General features: G+C 41.7%; 1 protein-coding gene across 4 annotated transcripts in view; it reads left to right on the forward strand.

Moving 5' to 3' along the window:
* The window catches only part of kat6b (K(lysine) acetyltransferase 6B), a 235,780-nt gene that overhangs the window by 134,817 nt on the left and 81,724 nt on the right, over positions 1-19,239 (forward strand). For 2 of the 4 annotated variants that reach the window (XM_072491649.1, XM_072491650.1), the window contains exons 7-8: positions 6,300-7,174; positions 7,898-8,022. In XM_072491649.1, coding sequence (XP_072347750.1) covers positions 6,300-7,174; positions 7,898-8,022 — 1,000 coding nt within the window. The remainder of the gene's footprint in view (positions 1-6,299; positions 7,175-7,897; positions 8,023-19,239) is intronic. The other 2 variants (XM_072491651.1, XM_072491652.1) reach the window with 2 other exon arrangements.

Genomic DNA, 19,239 nt, shown 5'->3' on the forward strand with positions numbered 1-19,239 from the left:
TTGACGCAGGGAGTGGCAGGCATCTGGAATTCAACTGCCTAAGGTGCCATAAATAAAGCTGAAATAATACTCAGCTCTTTTAAAAGGTATCTGTATCTGAAGTGCTGTAATCTGCAAGGCAATGAACCAGGTGCTGAAAAATGAAATTAAAGTGAGCTGCTAGTTTCTTTTTTCTCTTGTTTGGCGCAGACACGATGGGCTAATGGCCTCTTTGTGCATCATACCTTTCTGTGGTTCCACCATTCAACAAGCTCATGGCTGATCTGGTTGTGATCTCAGCTCCACTTTCCACCAACCTATTGTTCCATCAGTTTCTTTACCTTTATTTTCATCTGTACTTTTTACTTTCCTAAGGAGTGTTTACAATTTAGCCTTTTAAAAAGAGAGTGGTGTGTGTTTGATATTGTGCCAGACCTTGAACACATTTCTTTGATCATAATCATCAGTTATGCAACTGAGCACAATCCTATCAATTGTTGGTATGTATAATCTAACAGGGTGTTTCTGAATATCAATAAGCCCTCGTGAAATTTTTTTCCCCCCTCCCTATGGTATACAGGACCAATCATCATGCTCTTATTATTCCCACCTAGGTAATTCAACACCAAACTGGGGGGCAAACTTGAGACCGTTGTACTTTTATTAAATTGTTCAGGATTTTGTGAGGTGTAGGTTGTCTGTATCTTGCTGATGAGGATATCATCTGTGTTAGCAAAGAGGCTAATGATTGAACCAAAGAATTTCACCTTGATTCTGAACTTTAACTGAATTTCTATGCTTAAAAAAACTATGGAGAATTTTTTTTCCTGATTTTGCATTTTTAATTCTAAACCAGAAATCCAGCCCTTTAAAAATAAACTTATTTAAATACCAAAGAAACCTGAAAGATCTATTTAGTGGTGACTGCCCTCAAAACTTTCATTGTTGCCTTGTCAGTAAAGTAATTGAGTACAGACAGCTTCTCCTCCAGTGTTCAAGAACTGTCAAACTGTGTAAAGAGACCTGAAAAATACACATTAATGTCAAAGTTGATGGATGTTGACCTTTTGTCGTTGAAGCAAATACTGTACCAACGTTCACTTCTCCTTCATGACACATTTTCAAAAAAAAAATCTGTCACTGCACATCTCCAGCCAGTGCAGGTTCATCATCCTTCAACTGAACTGAACTCCTGAATTCAATACAAATGACATTCTCATGAACCAGCAGATTCTACTTCAGATGTCACATGCGAATAAAGGGAATGGGGGATATGTGTTTTCCACAGCCTAACAATTCTACTTTACAATTCATTTATTTGATTTTTTTGAAAAACTGTCATCTCTTGTTCTGCACTTCTCATTAAGATCTCCGATGATTCATTTGAGAAATGTGGCTCTGTAAAACAGCCTGAAAGAATCATATCGTCTAATTGTGTCTACAAATACTGCCAAGAACATTGAGCAAATTTCCCCCATGTTTTGGCTGGAATCACTTTCCCATAAGTTGGAAAGCTGATGTATGAGCAAGATGTTTTCTTGAGTGTAGTGAGAGAATATCTAAATGTTTGCATAATGCAAGGTTGTGAATCATGACCAGAGACACAATATCACATAAAACCACTTGTGTTGCTTTCAAAAGTACTTAAGAGCCTCCTTGAAGTAATGTCCTCCAAGCAAAGAATATAATGATATGGATACAGGAATCAAGATGGCAATGGAGGATTTCCCTCCAGAGAAAAGCCAGTTTAGAAGCTATTCATTTGGCAGGCAAAGGACAAATACCCTGGCAGATCCTCTTAATAATTGCTATCAGATCTACTGATCGATTGATGAAATTCGTGAACCACTTATGTGTTTCCCATGTTAATGGAGCAGCAGGAATAAAGATACCACATGAAGGAACACAGACTGAGCCTTGCAGGGAAGGTTAGGTAGAGTGACTGACAACTTGCTCAAGAAGATGGGTTTTGAATTTTATTTTAACGGGTGGTAAGGTAGAGGAAATTTCAAAATAGCACCAGGTCCTGCCACCAATGATAGTATGTAGGAAGCGATAAAGTATAAAATGCCAGTGCTGGAGGATCAAAGTCATGAGGGGCAAGAAGAGGAGAGGACAAGGTAATTAATAGATTGGGTAAAGACAGAAAATGTATGTCAGTGAAAACAACTATTATGAGCAAGCAGAATGTCGTGCGGAACAGGATGTGGGCTGTTTTGAAACAGAGGAGCTGTGCCTGTGTAAAGGAAGCAGCTAAGAATGTTGACTTATGTTATTTTAAAAGTCAGCATCGTGATGATATTGCTAAACTGTTATCTGTTGCCAAGTTCAAAAAACTTTTTTGTTCTTTGGAAAATTGGTCACGGTTGCTTTGTAATTGTAATGTCACATCCTGAGCAATGTAATTTTTTTTTTTTAAGTTACTTTAATCAGCTGTATCACTGCAAAATATCGCAAACTGGTGAGATTCACACCGAGATATCTGGTAGTCAGAGCTACACGGGAGTCTCAGAAACAGGTCGACATCCTGGGAGGGTGACACCTACAATTTGCACAAGGTTTAGCTTGAACCAGGTCAATTTTAAAGTGACAGGAATCACCTCTGTCCAATTCATGGAGCTCACCTCAGTTGTACAGGACTAGGCAGCCTAAGGGGCAACTCTATTATTATTTTTATTAAATAAATTTAGAGTACCCAATTCATTTTTTCCAATTAAGGGGCAATTTAGCATGGCCAATCCACCTACCCTGCACATCTTTGGGATGCGGGGGCGAAACCTACGCAGACAGGCAAAGAATGTGCAAACTCCACACGGACAGTGACCCAGAGCTGGGATCGAACCTGGTACCTCAGCGCCGTGAGGCAGCAGTGCTAACCACTGCATCACCGTGTTGCCCTGTGCAACTCTCTTATAAACCATTGTTGGTTGGTAGGTAGCCTGGAATCTTCCACTCCACCTGTCATTACAATACATGCAGCAAGGGTCAGTGTAGAGGCCTCACAAAAAGAAAACTTGAATTTAAGACTTTATGAAACTTTCTCCCCCCACCCCACTGCCCATGAAGCGCACATCCATTACAGGAAGGGCCGATCCACTTCAGTTTGGGAGAACAGGCTCTGCTCAGGTATTCAGGGTTGAAGTCACACCCCCTACGGGTAAAGCTGGTAATTTTTATTTTTGATGCTTTTCCACACAATGGAAGTTATAAGAATGTGATTTCTGAAATGAGAAAAGGCAATTCAACTTTAGTTAAAGCAATACATTGATTGGATTGATGAATTGAGTGCACTGCTCCTGTTCAGAGGGTCTCTAATTCCCCAGCCTGTCGATCACCAGATAGATCTACACTTATTGGTATTCTATTAACAGGAAATCAGTTGGCAAATACTGCAGTAGAAGTGAACTTAATATGGTAGCCATTATTTGACAATGTCATAGCATTATGCATATCATTTCTTATAAACTCTCACTTCAGTAGCTTCTTAATTCTGATGGCATTCCTCTTGTCCTACATTCCCAAAGAATTCACTGTTACTGATTAAAACTGACATTTCTGCTCACCTTAGTTTAGCTCAAGAAAATAAGCTTAATTTCCCTTGCCACAATGACCAATGCCTAAATCCTTTACATCTATCCTCTGTATCCGTTCTGATTCCACAGTACTGCTTTGGAAGCTTGAAGATCAAAGTTAGGTGTATTATTATAGTGTGATTTCACTAATATATTTGAAAGAGCTGCTACCATGGCAGGATCAGTCAGAGCATGGATTTATGAAGGGAAAATCATGCTTGACAAATCTATTGGAATTCTTTGATGAGATGACCAGTACAGTTGACAAGGGGGAGCTAGTAGATGTGGTATATTTGGACTTTCAGAACGCGTTTAACAAAGTCCCACATAAGAGTTTATTTTGCAAAATTAAAGCGCATGGGATTGTGGGAAATGTATTGAGGTGGATAGAAAACTGGTTGGCAGAGAGGAAACAAAGAGTAGGGATTAATGGGTCCTTTTCAAATTGGCAGACAGTAACTAGTGGGGTACCACAGGGATCGGTGCTGGGACCCCAGCTATTCACAATATATATTAGTGATTTGGACGAGGGAACAAAATGTAACATCTCAAAGTTTGCAGATGATACCAAATTAAGTGGGAGGGTGAATTGTGACGAGGATGCAGGGATCCTACAGCAAGATCTGGACAGGTTGGGCAAGTGGGCAAATCAATGGCAAATGTGGTATAGTTTGGATAAATGTGAGGTTATTCACTTTGGAAGCAAAAATGGTTGTAAATTGGGAGAGGGGAGTGTGCAGCGGGACCTGGGTGTCCTTGTGCACCATTCGCTGCAGGTAAGCATGCAGGTGCAGCAGGCGGTAAAGAAGGCTAATGGTATGTTGGCCTTCATTGCGAGAGGTTTTGAGTATAGAAGCAGGTTTGTATTGCTGCAATTGTACAGGGCCTTGGTGAGGCCACACTTGGGGTATTGTGTGTAGTTCTCGTCTCCTTCTCTGAGGAAGGATGTTCTTGCTCTTGAGGGAGTGCAGCGAAGGTTTACCAGACTGATTCCAGGGATGGCAAGACTGTCATATGAGGAAAGATTGACTAGGTTGGGATTGTTCTCACTGGAGTTCAGAAGAATGAGGGGGGGATCTCACAGAGATTTTAAAAATTCTAACAGGACCAGACAGGGTAGATGCAGGGAAGATGTTACCAATGATGGGCGTGTCTAGAACCAGGGGTCACAGTCTGAGGATTCAGGGTAAACCATTTCAGACAGAGATAAGGAGACATTTCTTTACACAAGAGTGGTGAGCCTCTGGAATTCATTAGCACAGGAAGTAGTTGATGCTAAAACATTGAATATATTCAAGAGGCGGCTGGATATAGCACTTGGGGCGAATGGGATCAAAGGCTATGGGGAGAAAGCAATTAGGCTATTGAGTTGGATGATCAGCCATGATCATGATGAATGGCGGAGCAGGCTCAAAGGGCCAAAAGGCCTCCTCTTGCTCCTATCTTCTGTGTCTCTATGTCTCAGGACTTCTGCTCCATGCTTCTCCCAAAGTGCTCTATCATTCTATTTGTCTTTGATTCATCTCAAATTGATACTACAGCTGTTTAAAAATTGCTGCCAAATCATTGCCCTCTTCCACCTATATCAAGACCATTTATTTTGCTATATTAATATGTTTACTTTGCATTTAACCATGATAAGCTTTGTAAAGCTTATCAAAATCACTTGAAAATTATCCCCATTTGTTATGCATCGTGATCTGTATGTAACTGTGGCATGTAAATCTGGAAATTCTAATTTTTTAAACTATGTGATTTATTGTGTTTTAAGTATAATTCCAAGGGCACATTCTTCAAAGGACATGATTAATTCTACCAGCTTGAATATTACATTTAGTTTTTTATTCGCTGTTCAGCTTTCAGTCAATATTCCTACTTCACTCCTAATTACAGGAGCCGTCTCTTTCAGTGCAGCCCCTCATGAGGCAGTCCTTCAAATGCCTTTTGGAAGAATGGCAATACGTGTCTGACAATATCCACCAACTCAGTCACATTATCATAGTCATTTAAATTTATGAGACACTTGATTCACTTTGTAACTTAATACTAGCATTCGTAAATCATACTGAAACAAAGTTGTGAGTTCCAAAAACATTTGAGTGAATAAATGCAAGGCACATATATAGACAATGCAACAAGGAATAGTCGAACATTTGAGGTGCTAGGTTAAATAACTTATTGCAAGTTTTATTCATCTATTGAATAAATTACCTTATATTGACAGGTGCTCACATTTCCTAGTATACGGAATGGGTGAATTAGATTGAAGCATGGTTATATAGCAACATTGCTTATTGATACGTTCACTGTGTGGCACAAAGTAGTAGAATACAAAACAGTTTTACATGTATGCTTTCCAAGTGGCATTCGTGAATTTTAGCCGAGCTATTTGGAGAATGTGCAGAGAAGAGGAGGGGTATTTCCTTTGAGGAATTTACCTATACTATCTTTGTGCATTTAGCAGTGACCTTAGAAGCAATTTAGTTGCTTAGTTTATTGTGATGGAGAATGGTTTGAGGTGTGGGAATGTAAATGATGAGGTGACAATAACTCCATAATAATATGGAGCAAAGTAACAAAAATGTTCTTAAATCGCTAACATCAAATAGAAATGCAATCTGATGGTGTAATATCCCCCCCACCCCATTTCTATTTCTCGCCCATATATTTTTCTAATTTTAGGAATACTCCTAGAAATGTTGTATATTCTTTCCTGAGTGATAATGCTGTACTTTGCCCTTTCCGCAGATCTGCAGATAATGATGAAGGAACTATGACAATGGACACAGGAAGGGGGTCACCTGGTAGGGGTCAAAAGACTAAAATCTCTACCACACCTTCATCTCGTCATGCTGCGTCTCTGAAGGACTCTAGCAACATATTGGCTCATACAGACCCAATCCTGGCTGGCGCTACCAAACTCACAGTTAACCAAACAACCTATGGTCTTGTAGATGGCTTAACTAAATTTTTTACACCTTCACCTGATGGCCGAAAGGCACGAGGTGAAATAGTAGACTTTTCAAAGTGCTATTTACTGAAAGAAAAGTGCAAGCTGCAATCAGCTACTTTTAACTCTAGATCATGGTCTCCGGGTATTGCTCAAACGTTAACCCCATTCTGTCAATCCTCACTTCCTAGTCAGAGCCCCAGCTCACACAAATCCAGCACCTCTACTTCTGCCAACTCCCCTCAAAGTTCTTCCAGCCAATCAAGCATACTCTCGCTTAGTAACCTTCCTAACAGCAGCCATATAAAGGGACTCTTTGATGGGCTATCTCACATTTACACTATTCACAGAAAGTCTCGTAAAAATAGACTCCCCAGTTATGCACCACCTAGGCATACGCAAAAGCCTGAGTTGACCCCCACACCAAGAGTCTACCCTCATTTCCAACAAAAGAAAGGTAGTAGTAGCTTTATGTTCCCTGCCTTTTCCCAAGGATGGAGGGCATCCAGGACATGCTCACTGAAATCATTTTCTCACTTCAGACAAACTTCTTTCCTTGTAAAGCACAAGATATTAGGCAAATTAAAATATAGATTGACCCCTCAAATGGGGACCCCCTCAGCAGGGATGGGGAGCTTGACACACGGAAGGATTAAACGTGATCAGGACGATGGTAAGCAAAGGTCCAAACCACCGTGCGTCCTGTCCAGTGAAAGTTTACTCTATTTTATCACGTAGCCCTTAGCTTCTTTTCTTGTTCCTTCTTCACTTTTGTAGGAATGTAAACAAACAAAACATCTTGTCCCTTTTTCTGATACTAACTAAATATCTTAACATTATTTTTCAAAGAAACTTGTATCACAGATCAAACATCTTTTTAAATATGCATCTGTTGTAGTACTAAGATTCCCCAAATGCTTGCATAGCACTACTTACAACTTTGTAGAATCGCATGGCCGTCCACTTGTCGTACTACCCTGCTCACTCTTTTAGCCCTTTCCAAATAGTGGAGTGACCATTGTTTGCTTCCAGTGTTAACAGTGAGAAGTGGCAGGTGTGTTAACTGTAGATCTTTCTATTCTGCATTTTACTTAATATTTTTCCTCTGCTTTATTTCTTTGCATAAAGTAATATTGATCATGCTGGATTTCAGCAACAAAGCAAATACTGCAGTTGAATTACTTTGTGCTACTGCCTGCCTTCACTGCATGTCTTGTTTACTTGTGCGATTATTAGTATTTAGAATTGTTCGATGAGCAATGCTAATTTATGTCACCTGAGTAATAAAGCACCAGGAGAAGTTGTGGACTTTTAATGGAGCATATCATTAAATTTACGTGAAGGTCAGTTTTTCTCACGAACATGAACGTTTTTCTTGTGTTGCTTTGGTGAACAGCAGACAACGAAGAAATTAAAAATATCAAAAAGGATGGTGTAGATGGGGGTGCAGCCTGCCACCAAGACAATGTGACGGAGGAGGATTTGGAAATGTTCAGGCAAGCACGGGATCTGTCACTCCAGGTGAGACATTTTATTTGATTAGTGAAACAAATGTCACTGATGTTGCAAATCACACATATGGATTCATGTAATTTATGTGTCTTAAAACTAGTTATGTCAAGGATAAAATGTAACTGTTTCTTGCCTGTTAAACCCTGTTCCATACATCTTTGCTGTTTAGCTAATGATACGTATGGCAATTCTTTAGTGCAAGAAAATTGCAGTCAACGAAGCATGCAAAAATAGGTAAGCTTAACTACAGGGAAAATAATTGATTAAATATGTTCTGTCTGTACCTGCAGGCATATAAAAATCTTCACTCTGGTGTTACACGGGATAACTTATAACTAACAATGTGTTGCAGAAGATTAGTACAATGAAGGGCCCAGTGATCATTTTAATTTATTTTCATCAGCATTACAATTTGATAAATTAGGAAAAATGAAGCACTTAACCATTTTCTGAAGTCATCTGAGATTGTAATGAATCGGCTTGAAAGTAGTTTCATTTTAAATGAATGGTGTCCCCCGAAGACTTTTTACGTATCTTAAACTTCCGTGTGTGACAAATTTTATTTGGTTTCAATTCACCAAAATGTAGAAAATTGAATAACATTCAGTATAAGTTTGTAATTGATATGTGATTAAAATTACTTTTTAAACCAATCACTTTGACCTCACATATGTTGTAGCTTCAAAGGTAGTTTTTATTCTCTCATTCCTAATCGTGGGATCTTATGATTGTGTACATGGCCATCTAAATATGCACATTATTGAATATTCATACCTAAAATAGATGGTGAAGACAGAACTGGAACATGACTTGATATAGATTTGTTTTAAAGAAATGCATGAAAGAAAAAGTGAACTGATTTGTGCGACTATATTGACTTTTATTTATATGTGGGCTCAGTTTGAAAGATTTAAATCAGAATTTTAAATCAGAATTTCTGTAAAATTCAGATCAGTTGTGCTTCTACTCTGATAAGATAAGCTTGCTTTTGAAATGTAACATGCAAATTGTCTCAGAAAATCACTAGAACATTTATGTGAAGATAATGATATTTATTGTGAAATTATTTATTTTGCACTTCTTTTGAATTCTCTACATAGTATCCGTATATTCCATTATCTGGTTTCTTCATGGACAACCTCAGAGAGTGTCCTTTTAAAATGTTTATTTTTTATATTGAGGGCACGGTGGCACAGTGGTTAGCTCTGCAGCCTCACGGTGCCAGGGACCCGGGTTTGATTCTGACCTTAGGTAACTGTGGAGTTTTCACATTCTCCCCGTGGGTTTCCTCCTGGTGCTCCGGTTTCCTCCCACAGTGCAAAGATATGCAGGTCAGGTGAATTGGCCCCGATAAATTGCCCCTTGGTGTCAAAAAAGGTTGGGTGGGGCTACGGGGATGGGGTGGGGGCATGTGCTGGGGAAGATGTTCTTTTAGAGGGTCGGTGCAGACTTGATGGACCAAATGGCTTCCTTCTGCACTGTAGGGATTCTGTGAAGTACCCAATTTTTTTTTCCAATTAAGGGGCAATTTAATGTGGCCAATCCACCTAACCGGCACATCTTTGGGTTGTGGGGGTAAAACCCATGCACACATGGGGAGAATGTGCAAACTCCACACAGACAGTGACCCAGGGCCGGGATTCGAACACGGGTCCTCAGCGCCACAGTCCCAGTGCTAACCACTGTGCCACATGCCGGCCCATGCAGTAGCTAAGATGACCATCAGTGTGGAACTGAATCCCAACTAAGTGTGAATACCTTGAAGGGGGCAGGAGGCAGGAGAAATTAGGTGGAGAGGAGTGCAAAAGAAGAAAAGCAAAAAATAAAGTTGGGGGAATAAATAGAATGGTGTTATTTTACCTTGCCTTACATCTTGCTCCCACAATTCTTCCCATTGGCAACAAGAATAAGGGGAAAAATGAAGGGGTCTTGGTCCTAGGAAAAATATATTTAGTATGTGTTGTATTGATGGCTTTTTTAACGCTAACTGTAAATGTTGATCTCCCATTTATCATGTTGATGGAATATTTTCAGACAAGGCCCACCTTCTCAATCTTGCTAGTGCCATGATGGGATTATACCCAGTCCTAATTTTTATGAGCTTATTGGAAATCCCTTTGTGGCATGTAGCACGACTGTTAAGTTGTGCTTCTCCCATAACTTATTCAGTTTCGTTTTTTTGCCTTGTATTCGGATACCAGACTGGACCCCAACTTTTTTTAGGATACCAGACGAGAACCCCAAACAATTTTTCTATTTGTAAAACTGTGAGGAAAGGATATTTCACTCTAACCAATACGTATCTTTTGTGTTAAAACAAACTTTAATTTAAACACAGAATTAACCATATTACCATTGTTGTGGGCCAGGGTTTATAGAACCCCAAAGTGTATCATGGAGTTCACCTGACCCACAACTTTGAACAGATTGTGATATGGGGAGCACACCGCCCACTCTACAGGTGTGGTACAGCAGAAATGGAAAAGTATTTTTTAAAGCAAAACTATGTTTATTCTATGAACTCAAGTTAACCTTTTTAAAACACACACTGAACATCTTAGCAACCATTAATTCAAATACAACCCCAAAAGAATACAACACTAAGTAATCCTTTTAAGCTTTCCTTTTAACATCCATAAGACTTTAAAACACCTTTTATCAGAAGCACATCAGGTTAAAGTCAATACTGTTATTAGTTTTAAATCACCAGGATCGATTTACAGTCTTTAGATTACAGAGAGAGACTCTAATACACCTTCTGGCTGTGACTGCAGCTATCCAGCTCTGAAAATGAAACTAAAACACACTCTGCAGCAAACAGCCTAAAACGAAAGTAAAAAGTTGACAGACAGCCCAGCTCCACCCACTCTCTGACATCACTGCAGTAATAAACACCCATTTCTCAAAGGTTCTCTCACAACAGATATTTATATGCATACCCATTTATAAACACCCATTTCTTAAAGGTACTCTCACATGACACCATCAATGAAATAGCTTCACGATGATCAGTGAAGCTGAAGGATAAGACATGTCAGTAGAAGCTGTGACCTACTCTTCTTGCTCCATGTGGGAGACCAGGAATGTTTCCAGTTCCCAGGACCAGCATGTGTGCAGGAAGTGTCTCCAGTTGCAGTTCCTGGAAGCTCGGGTTTCGGAGCTGGAGCGGCGACTGGGGACACTGGAACAAGCGCGAAGCAGAGAGTATCGTGGATAGCCAGCTTAGAAAGGTGGTCACACCGCAGGCTCAGACTCAGGCAGGGAATTGGTGACCACCAGGCAGGGCAAGAGAACTGGGCAGACAGCGTAGGAATCTCCTGTGGCCATTCCCCTACAAAACAGATATACCGCTTTGGGATACTGTTGAGGGGAATGACCTCTCAGGGGAAAGCAGCAACAGCCAGAATTGTTGCAACCCAGTTGGATCTGCTGCAGAGGGGAGGAATAAAAAGTGTGGGAATGCAATAGTTATAGGAGATTCAATTGTAGTAGATGGGCATGTCTGTGGCCGCAAACAAGACTCTAGGATGGTAATTTGCCTCCCTGAGCAGGGGGAATCAAGAACAAGAGAAAAAGACAGCAAGGAGAATAAGAAAAGTGATGGGCAGAGAAATCAAGGGCATGTATCAGATAATGACCCTGTAAAAAATAGTCGGGACAGGACAAGGAACGTTAAAAGGACGAGTCTTAAGGTTTTGTCCCTGAATGCTCAGAGCATTAAAAATAAAATGGATGAGTTAGTTGGGCAGATAGGCGTAAAGGGCTATGGTATATTGGGATTATTGAGACATGGCTCCAAGGTGACCAAACATGGGAACTAAACATTGAGGGCTATTCAGTTTTCAGGAAAGACAGACCAAAAGGATTAGGTGGTGGAGTTGCATTGTTGATTCAAGAAGATTTCTTGGCAATGAAAATACATCAAGGATCTGGCCCATTTTCCTGTTTGTCAAAAATGCCAAATACCAGTTTGTTAGCATGCTGACAGGGTTTCATTGTTGGCATGACTTATCATTTGCAGAGAGAATAGCACGCCTTTTTAAGCACAAGCTTAGACATGTTACCCCAATTCAGAGATATTTGAGACTACAAACACAGTTGCAAGGAACTTGACGACAATCTCCATTCATTGGCGGCAGTGAGCTGGTTAGGACCAGTAAATTTATTCTCTCCATTTTTCCACCCCCTACACCTGGAGCTTTGAGCCATGTCCGTTTAAAACCAACGTCTGCAAAGACCAAATGAGAATAATGATAATTTCAGCTTGCCTGTTGACAGTGGCAAATCAGTCTCTCTGGTTTCTCTCGTTAATCATATGTTGAAAGTTGTGGAATAAGTCAGCGAAGATCAAGTCTAACTTGTTTGCTAACAGTTCAGAAATTGCTGCCCTTGGAATCATGGGATGTGAATGCTGCCTTAGGAATTTCCACTTATAGTGCAATATATGAGATGTCATTATGGGGAGGCATTTCATGGAGGTTAAGTATTTCTTCACCAAAAGAGATTGGTTATATAGGTTCTATGGTATATTCTTATATAGGTTCTAGCTAGTTTTAAATATGCAGATACCTGGATACCCATTTCGTGAGCCATGGATAATGTCAAGAAATGAATAACAATTAACAAGGGAGGGCATGTTACCCTGAATAGCATGCAAAAACAAAAATCTCTTTGGATGGTAACACTTGCATTACAGGGTTGTCCAGATTCAAAATGCACTTTGTGCAAGACCTTCATGTGGGATTTCTGGGGATAAGAAAGGAAGAATTGATAATTGTTGATTGTGCTCACATTCAAGTGTAGCCACAAAAATGAGTATTTCTAAAACGCATGTCAATATTGGTAGTCTATGTTTAGGCAGATTGTGCATTTGTGACCCTATGGTGTCCAAATAGAACAGGTCTTGTTGTATGCATTGAATCACCAAACTTAATTGGAGAAGAACCAGTTGAATTGACTTTGATATTTTTTTGAAGGCTGTTTCTAGACATCTTCAACAATGTTTTCTTCCTGATAGAATAGTGGTCTGGACCTTTCTTCAGATATATGATATGTAGGTGATATTATTTCTACTGCCGTGTGAACCATTATTTCACTTGCATTGTGTCTTTACTAATCATCTGTATTCTCCAACCCTAGGTGGATCGTGCCTTGCAGCCAAAGTCAGATTAGGGATGGGATGGAGAGAGGGACATTTCTCCTATAGTCAAAAGAATGCCGATGTTTGTAGTTTGGGCCAGTCTTTGCTGTTCCTCAGCTTTTAAGACGCATATTTTTATCCACTCCTGCAATGCTATACTTTTTGGTTATGTCTTTCATTGTGTGAAGAAGAGCAGTTAGAGAAATACAGTATGTACTTGCCAAATATGTTATCTGTAGAAGAAAGCTTTTTGCCTTTCACTGATTCCGGAAATCTGTCTACATGGTAGATGAATATTGTTGTATTCACTTTACTTTTAAAATCTGAGCAGGGGATTGCTAAACTGGTCATTAATACATATTGAACTTGCTATCGTAGAGATTTCAGAGGTCTGTGGATATGTGTGCAGTTATAATTACATTTTTATCAATATTGTGCTTTCTAAATTGATTCACATTATCATTTCAGTTTCTTCAGCATCATCACTTTAAGTTGACTAACAAGTTACCTGTTCACCAGTGGAATCTTAGTAATGCCCTCTTGAGTTTTCAAAAATTGGTTCAAAATCACAGCATTGAACCTTCTACTTCACTTGTAAAAACAATGTGTAGTATTAAACTGGCTTCTCGGTTAAGTAGATTTGTGGGCCAAATACCCATGCCTGTAGACTCTTACTACACTAAGATAAAAGCAAATTACTGCGGATGCTGGAAACTGAAACAAAAGCTGAAGACACTGGTCAATCTCAGCAGGTCTGATTCTTTGACAAAGAGTCATCAAGACATGAAACGTTAGCTCCGTTCTCTCTCCACAGATGCTGTCAGACCTGCTGAGATTGCCAGTATTTTCTGTTTTTGTCTTACTCCACTAATCTTATTTTCTCAAACATAGAGATGTTTTCTGGGTAAAGGGTGAGCTAAGTATCCCAATTTTGCTCTCTCGTTTCATTGGCCTGTAACTACGTGTGGTGTAAAAGCATGATAAATTAATGAAGACAGAGTGCGTTTCTCAGAGTATTCCTGTTCAATAGTTATATGAGCTCCTTCACTTAAATCCTTCGGATTAGCTGTGCCAGTTATTTTTCCATTTTTCTTTGAGTAGGTCACTAAAGGCTAGTTGCTTTGTAAGTACTCCTGCTGCTCTGAAAACTTACGGAGAGAGGTTTACTGAAGGCCCAATGGCAAGATTATATTAACGATTTGGAGATGGGTGTTCAGGGCAAAATCTCTAAATTCGCAGATTATACTAAGCTAGGGAGAAAAATTAATTGCAAGGTTGGTGCTGAGCGACTTCAGAGGAACATTGACAAGTTGGCCAAAGGGGCAGACACCTGGCAGATTAATGTCAATGCAGAGAAATATGAGGTAATGCATTTTGGGAGAAGAAACAGGGGGAGACAATGTAGGCTGAAATTCGAGGGGAGTATAGGAACAGAGAGACTCGTGTTCAAATGCATAATTCTCTGAAGTGGCCAGGCAAGTTGAAACAGTTAAGAAGGCTGAGAGGATCCTTGGGTTTATAAATAGAGACATAGGTCGTGATACTCTCAAACCATTCCCAAGTTAATTTGTGGCGGCTTTTTCAGGGAGTTTCCGGCTGGTTCTGCCGGTGAGTTGCCCACCGCTATTCAATGACACTTTAGTAACTTTTTTTGGGCCCTGGGGAGTTTCTCACCGGTTTAGGCCACACTTAGAATTTTATCACTGGAGAGCTGAATTCCAAGATCGGGCTGCCAATTTGAAAGGGTGCCCCGATCTCTAAGTTAGCTTGTGGGTACCCACAGCACCACGCATGGGCAGGGTCACCCCCCACACACATGGCCACTACCCCATACCCCCCCCAAGTGAGGACAGGCTGTGATGGGGTCCATGGGGGTTCCCCCTCTTCAGGCCCCCCACAAGCCCCCTTACCAGCACACCCTCCCAGAGGCCCCTATTTACTTGACCTGCACTCCCTCACCCTTCAAACCCTCCCCCCAACACCTTCATTTCATGGGTTTGCCCTCTGACCCTTGGAAGTGCCACCCTGGCACTCGAGCACCTTTGCACTGGCACCTAGGCAGTGCTCCTGGCTGTGCAAGCTGGCCACCTTGGCAGTGCCAGAGTGGCAGTGCCAAGGTGCCCATGTTCCAGGGGGTGGGCCAGGGGGCCACCCTGCACTGACCCCAACCACCCAGGGGTCTCCCGATGGCCAGGACCCCCCCCCCCCCCCCCCCCCCCCCCCCCCCCCGGGTGCCGTTCAGCCTGGTCCACATGTGGACCAGCAGTGATCGGCGCCATGGCTGCAGCCTCCCTGGGGAGGCCGGAGAATCGACAGAGGCCGGTGGATCCCAGGCAGGTAAGTCATAAGTAGGTTTACGATCTACTTCCAGGAGCGGGGTTTGGTCACGTCCATTTGGGGTGGAGGTCCAACTGGTATCTCGCAGGTCTCGGTGAATCCTGTGAGGTGCGGAGCCTGTCGGGAGACTCGCTGCAGGCATCTCCCGGAATTCTCTGGCCGCTTTGTGCTCTCGCTTGAGCGCAATGCGGCCAGAGAACCATGTCCATAGAGTATAAAAGCAAGGAAGTGATGCAGCACCTCTACAAATCAGTGGTCAGACCACATTTAGAATGTTATGTTTAGATCTGGGCATCTTATTTAAGGAAAGATGTTAAAGCCCAAGAGAGAGTGCAGAGGAGATTTACTAGAATTATACCAGGAATGAGAAATTTTAGATAAAGCAAAGGTTAGAGAAATTGGGCTTGTTGTTCTCCCGAGTGCAGAGAAGATTAAGAGGTGACCTTATTGAGGTGTTCAATATTCTGAACAATTTTGACAGAGTAAAGAGGATATTCTGTTTCCACTAGTTGATATGTCAGTGACTAGGGGTCACAATTTCAAGATGGTCAGCAAGAGAGCTCTGAGTGAGATGAGGAGAAACTTCTTTACTCAGAGAGTTGTTGGGGTTTGGAATGCGCTGCCTGGGAGAGAGGTGGAGGCGGATTCCACATGAGGTTTCAAAAGAGAGCTGGATACACATTTGAAAGTGATTAATTTAGAGGGCTGGGGAATGGGACTAGCTAGGTAGCTCTTTTGGGAGCCAGTGCAGACAAGATTGACCATCTGGCGGCCTCCTGTGCTGTAAAATTCTATGATTATTTCAGTATTCAAATAATGAAATATCGAAGTCTATAAAAGGTTAATGAAGAGGAATACTCTAAACATCTTTAAAGATAAGTAAACATTCCTCCAAGGTATGTTGTAGCTTACCAGTAAGTTATATCAACCCTTCTAATATTTCCCAAAGGTCATTGCCAAAATGGAAATAGCCTTTTCAGTTATGGATGGATTACCATAGATCAATTTTTACATCTCTAGACAAAAATTTAACTCCTCTTCCCTCTGTGGTAGATATGTACAGTTGTGGAGTTAGCTATGAATACACTGTGATCTGTTCATTGTTAGGATGCCATTAAAGTCGCTTTGAATTTACGACACTGCCCTCAACATTATAACATCTGAAATCAAATGAGATACAAAAACGAGGATGAACAATGCAACTGCTATGTGGAAGTCAGCCAATATATTTGCCACATCCTATTTGCTAAGTAAGATCACATTCTGGCATACTTTCATATTAGGCTACAGGGATGGTGCAGGCGGGAGGGATTCAGATTTCTGGATAACTGGGGCTCTTTCTGGGGAAGGTGGGACCTCTACAGACAGGATGGTCTACTTCTGAACCTGAGGGGCACAAATATCCTGGGGGGGAGATTTGTTAGTGCTCTTTGGGGGGGTTAAAACTAATGCAGCAGGGGCATGGGAACCTGGATTGTAGTTTTAGGGTAAGGGAGAATGAGAGTATAGAGGTCAGGAGCACAGATTTGACGTCGCAGGAGGGGGCCAGTGTTCAGGTAGGTGGTTTGAAGTGTGTCTACTTCAATGCCAGGAGTATACAAAATAAGGTAGGGGAACTGGCAGCATGGGTTGGTACCTGGGACTTCGATGTTGTGGCCATTTCGGAGACATGGATAGAGCAGGGACAGGAATGGATGTTGCAGGTTCCGGGGTTTAGGTGTTTTAGTAAGCTCAGAGAAGGAGGCAAAAGAGGGGGAGGTGTGGCGCTGCTAGTCAAGAGCAGTATTACAGTGGCGGAGAGGATGCTAGATGGGGACTCATCTTCCGAGGTAGTATGGGCTGAGGTTAGAAACATGAAAGGAGAGGTCACCCTGTTGGGAATCTTCTATAGGCCTCCAAATAGTTCTAGGGATGTAGAGGAAAGGATGGCGAGGATGATCCTGGATAAGAGCGAAAGTAACAGGGTAGTTATTATGGGAGACCTTAACTTTCCAAATATTGACTGGAAAAGATATAGTTCGAGTACATTAGATGGGTCGTTTTTTGCACAGTGTGTGCAGGAGGGTTTCCTGACACAATATGTTGACAGGCCAACAAGAGGCGAGGCCACGTTGGATTTGTTTTTGGGTAATGAACCAGGCCAGGTGTTGGATTTGGAGGTAGGAGAGCACTTTGGGGACAGTGACCACAATTCGGTGACGTTTACGTTAATGATGGAAAGGGATAAGTATACACCGCAGGGCAAGAGTTATAGCTGGGGGAAGGGCAATTATGATGCCATTAGACGTGACTTGGGGGGGATAAGGTGGAGAAGTAGGCTGCAAGTGTTGGGCACACTGGATAAGTGGAGCTTGTTCAAGGATCAGCTACTGCGTGTTCTTGATAAGTATGTACCGGTCAGGCAGGGAGGAAGGGGGAGTCGAGCGAGGGAACCGTGGTTTACCAAAGAAGTGGAATCTCTTGTTAAGAGGAAGTAGGAGGCCTATGTGAAGATGAGGTGTGAAGTTTCAGTTGGGGCGATGGATAGTTACAAGGTAGCGAGGAAGGATCTAAAGAGAGAGCTAAGATGAGCAAGGAGGGGACATGAGAAGTATTTGGCAGGTAGGATCAAGGAAAACCCAAAAGCTTTCTATAGGTATGTCAGGGATAAGCGAATGACTAGGGAAAGAGTAGGACCAGTCAAGGACAGGGATGGGAAGTTGTGTGTGGAGTCTGAGGAGATAGGCGAGATACTAAATGAATATTTTTCGTCAGTATTCACTCAGGAAAAAGAGAATGTTGTGGAGGAGAATGCTGAGACCCAGGCTAATAGAATAGATGGCATTGAGGTACGTAGGGAAGAGGTGTTCGGAATTCTGGACAGGCTGAAAATAGATAAGTCCCCGGGTCCTGATGGGATTTATCCTAGGATTCTCTGGGAGGCCAGGGAAGAGATTGCTGGACCTTTGGCTTTGATTTTTATGTCATCATTGGCTACAGGAATAGTGCCAGAGGACTGGAGGATAGCAAATGTGGTCCCTTTGTTCAAAAAGGAGAGCAGAGACAACCCCGGCAACTATAGACCGGTGAGCCTCACGTCTGTTGTGGGTAAAGTCTTGGAGGGGATTATAAGAGACAAGATTTATAATCATCTAGATAGGAATAATATGATCAGGGATAGTCAGCATGGCTTTGTGAAGGGTAGGTCATGCCTCACAAACCTTATCGAGTTCTTTGAGAAGGTGACTGAACAGGTAGACGAGGGTAGAGCAGTTGATGTGATATATATGGATTTCAGCAAAGCGTTTGATAAGGTTCCCCACGGTAGGCTATTGCAGAAAATACGGAGGCTGGGGATTGAGGGTGATTTAGAGATGTGGATCAGAAATTGGCTAGCTGAAAGAAGACCGAGGGTGGTGGTGGATGGGAAATGTTCAGAATGGAGTTCAGTTACAAGTGGAGTACCACAAGGATCTGTTCTGGGGCCGTTGCTGTTTGTCATTTTTATCAATGACCTAGAGGAAGGCGCAGAAGGATGGGTGAGTAAATTTGCAGACGATACTAAAGTCGGTGGTGTTGTCGATAGTGTGGAAGGATGTAGCAGGTTACAGAGGGATATAGATAAGCTGCAGAGCTGGGCTGAGAGGTGGCAAATGGAGTTTAATGTAGAGAAGTGTGAGGTGATTCACTTTGGAAGGAATAACAGGAATGCGGAATATTTGGCTCATGGTAAAGTTCTTGGAAGTGTGGATGAGCAGAAGGATCTAGGT

This window comes from Scyliorhinus torazame, chromosome 28 (assembly GCF_047496885.1).
Source record: "Scyliorhinus torazame isolate Kashiwa2021f chromosome 28, sScyTor2.1, whole genome shotgun sequence".
Taxonomy (NCBI): Eukaryota; Metazoa; Chordata; class Chondrichthyes; order Carcharhiniformes; family Scyliorhinidae; genus Scyliorhinus; species Scyliorhinus torazame.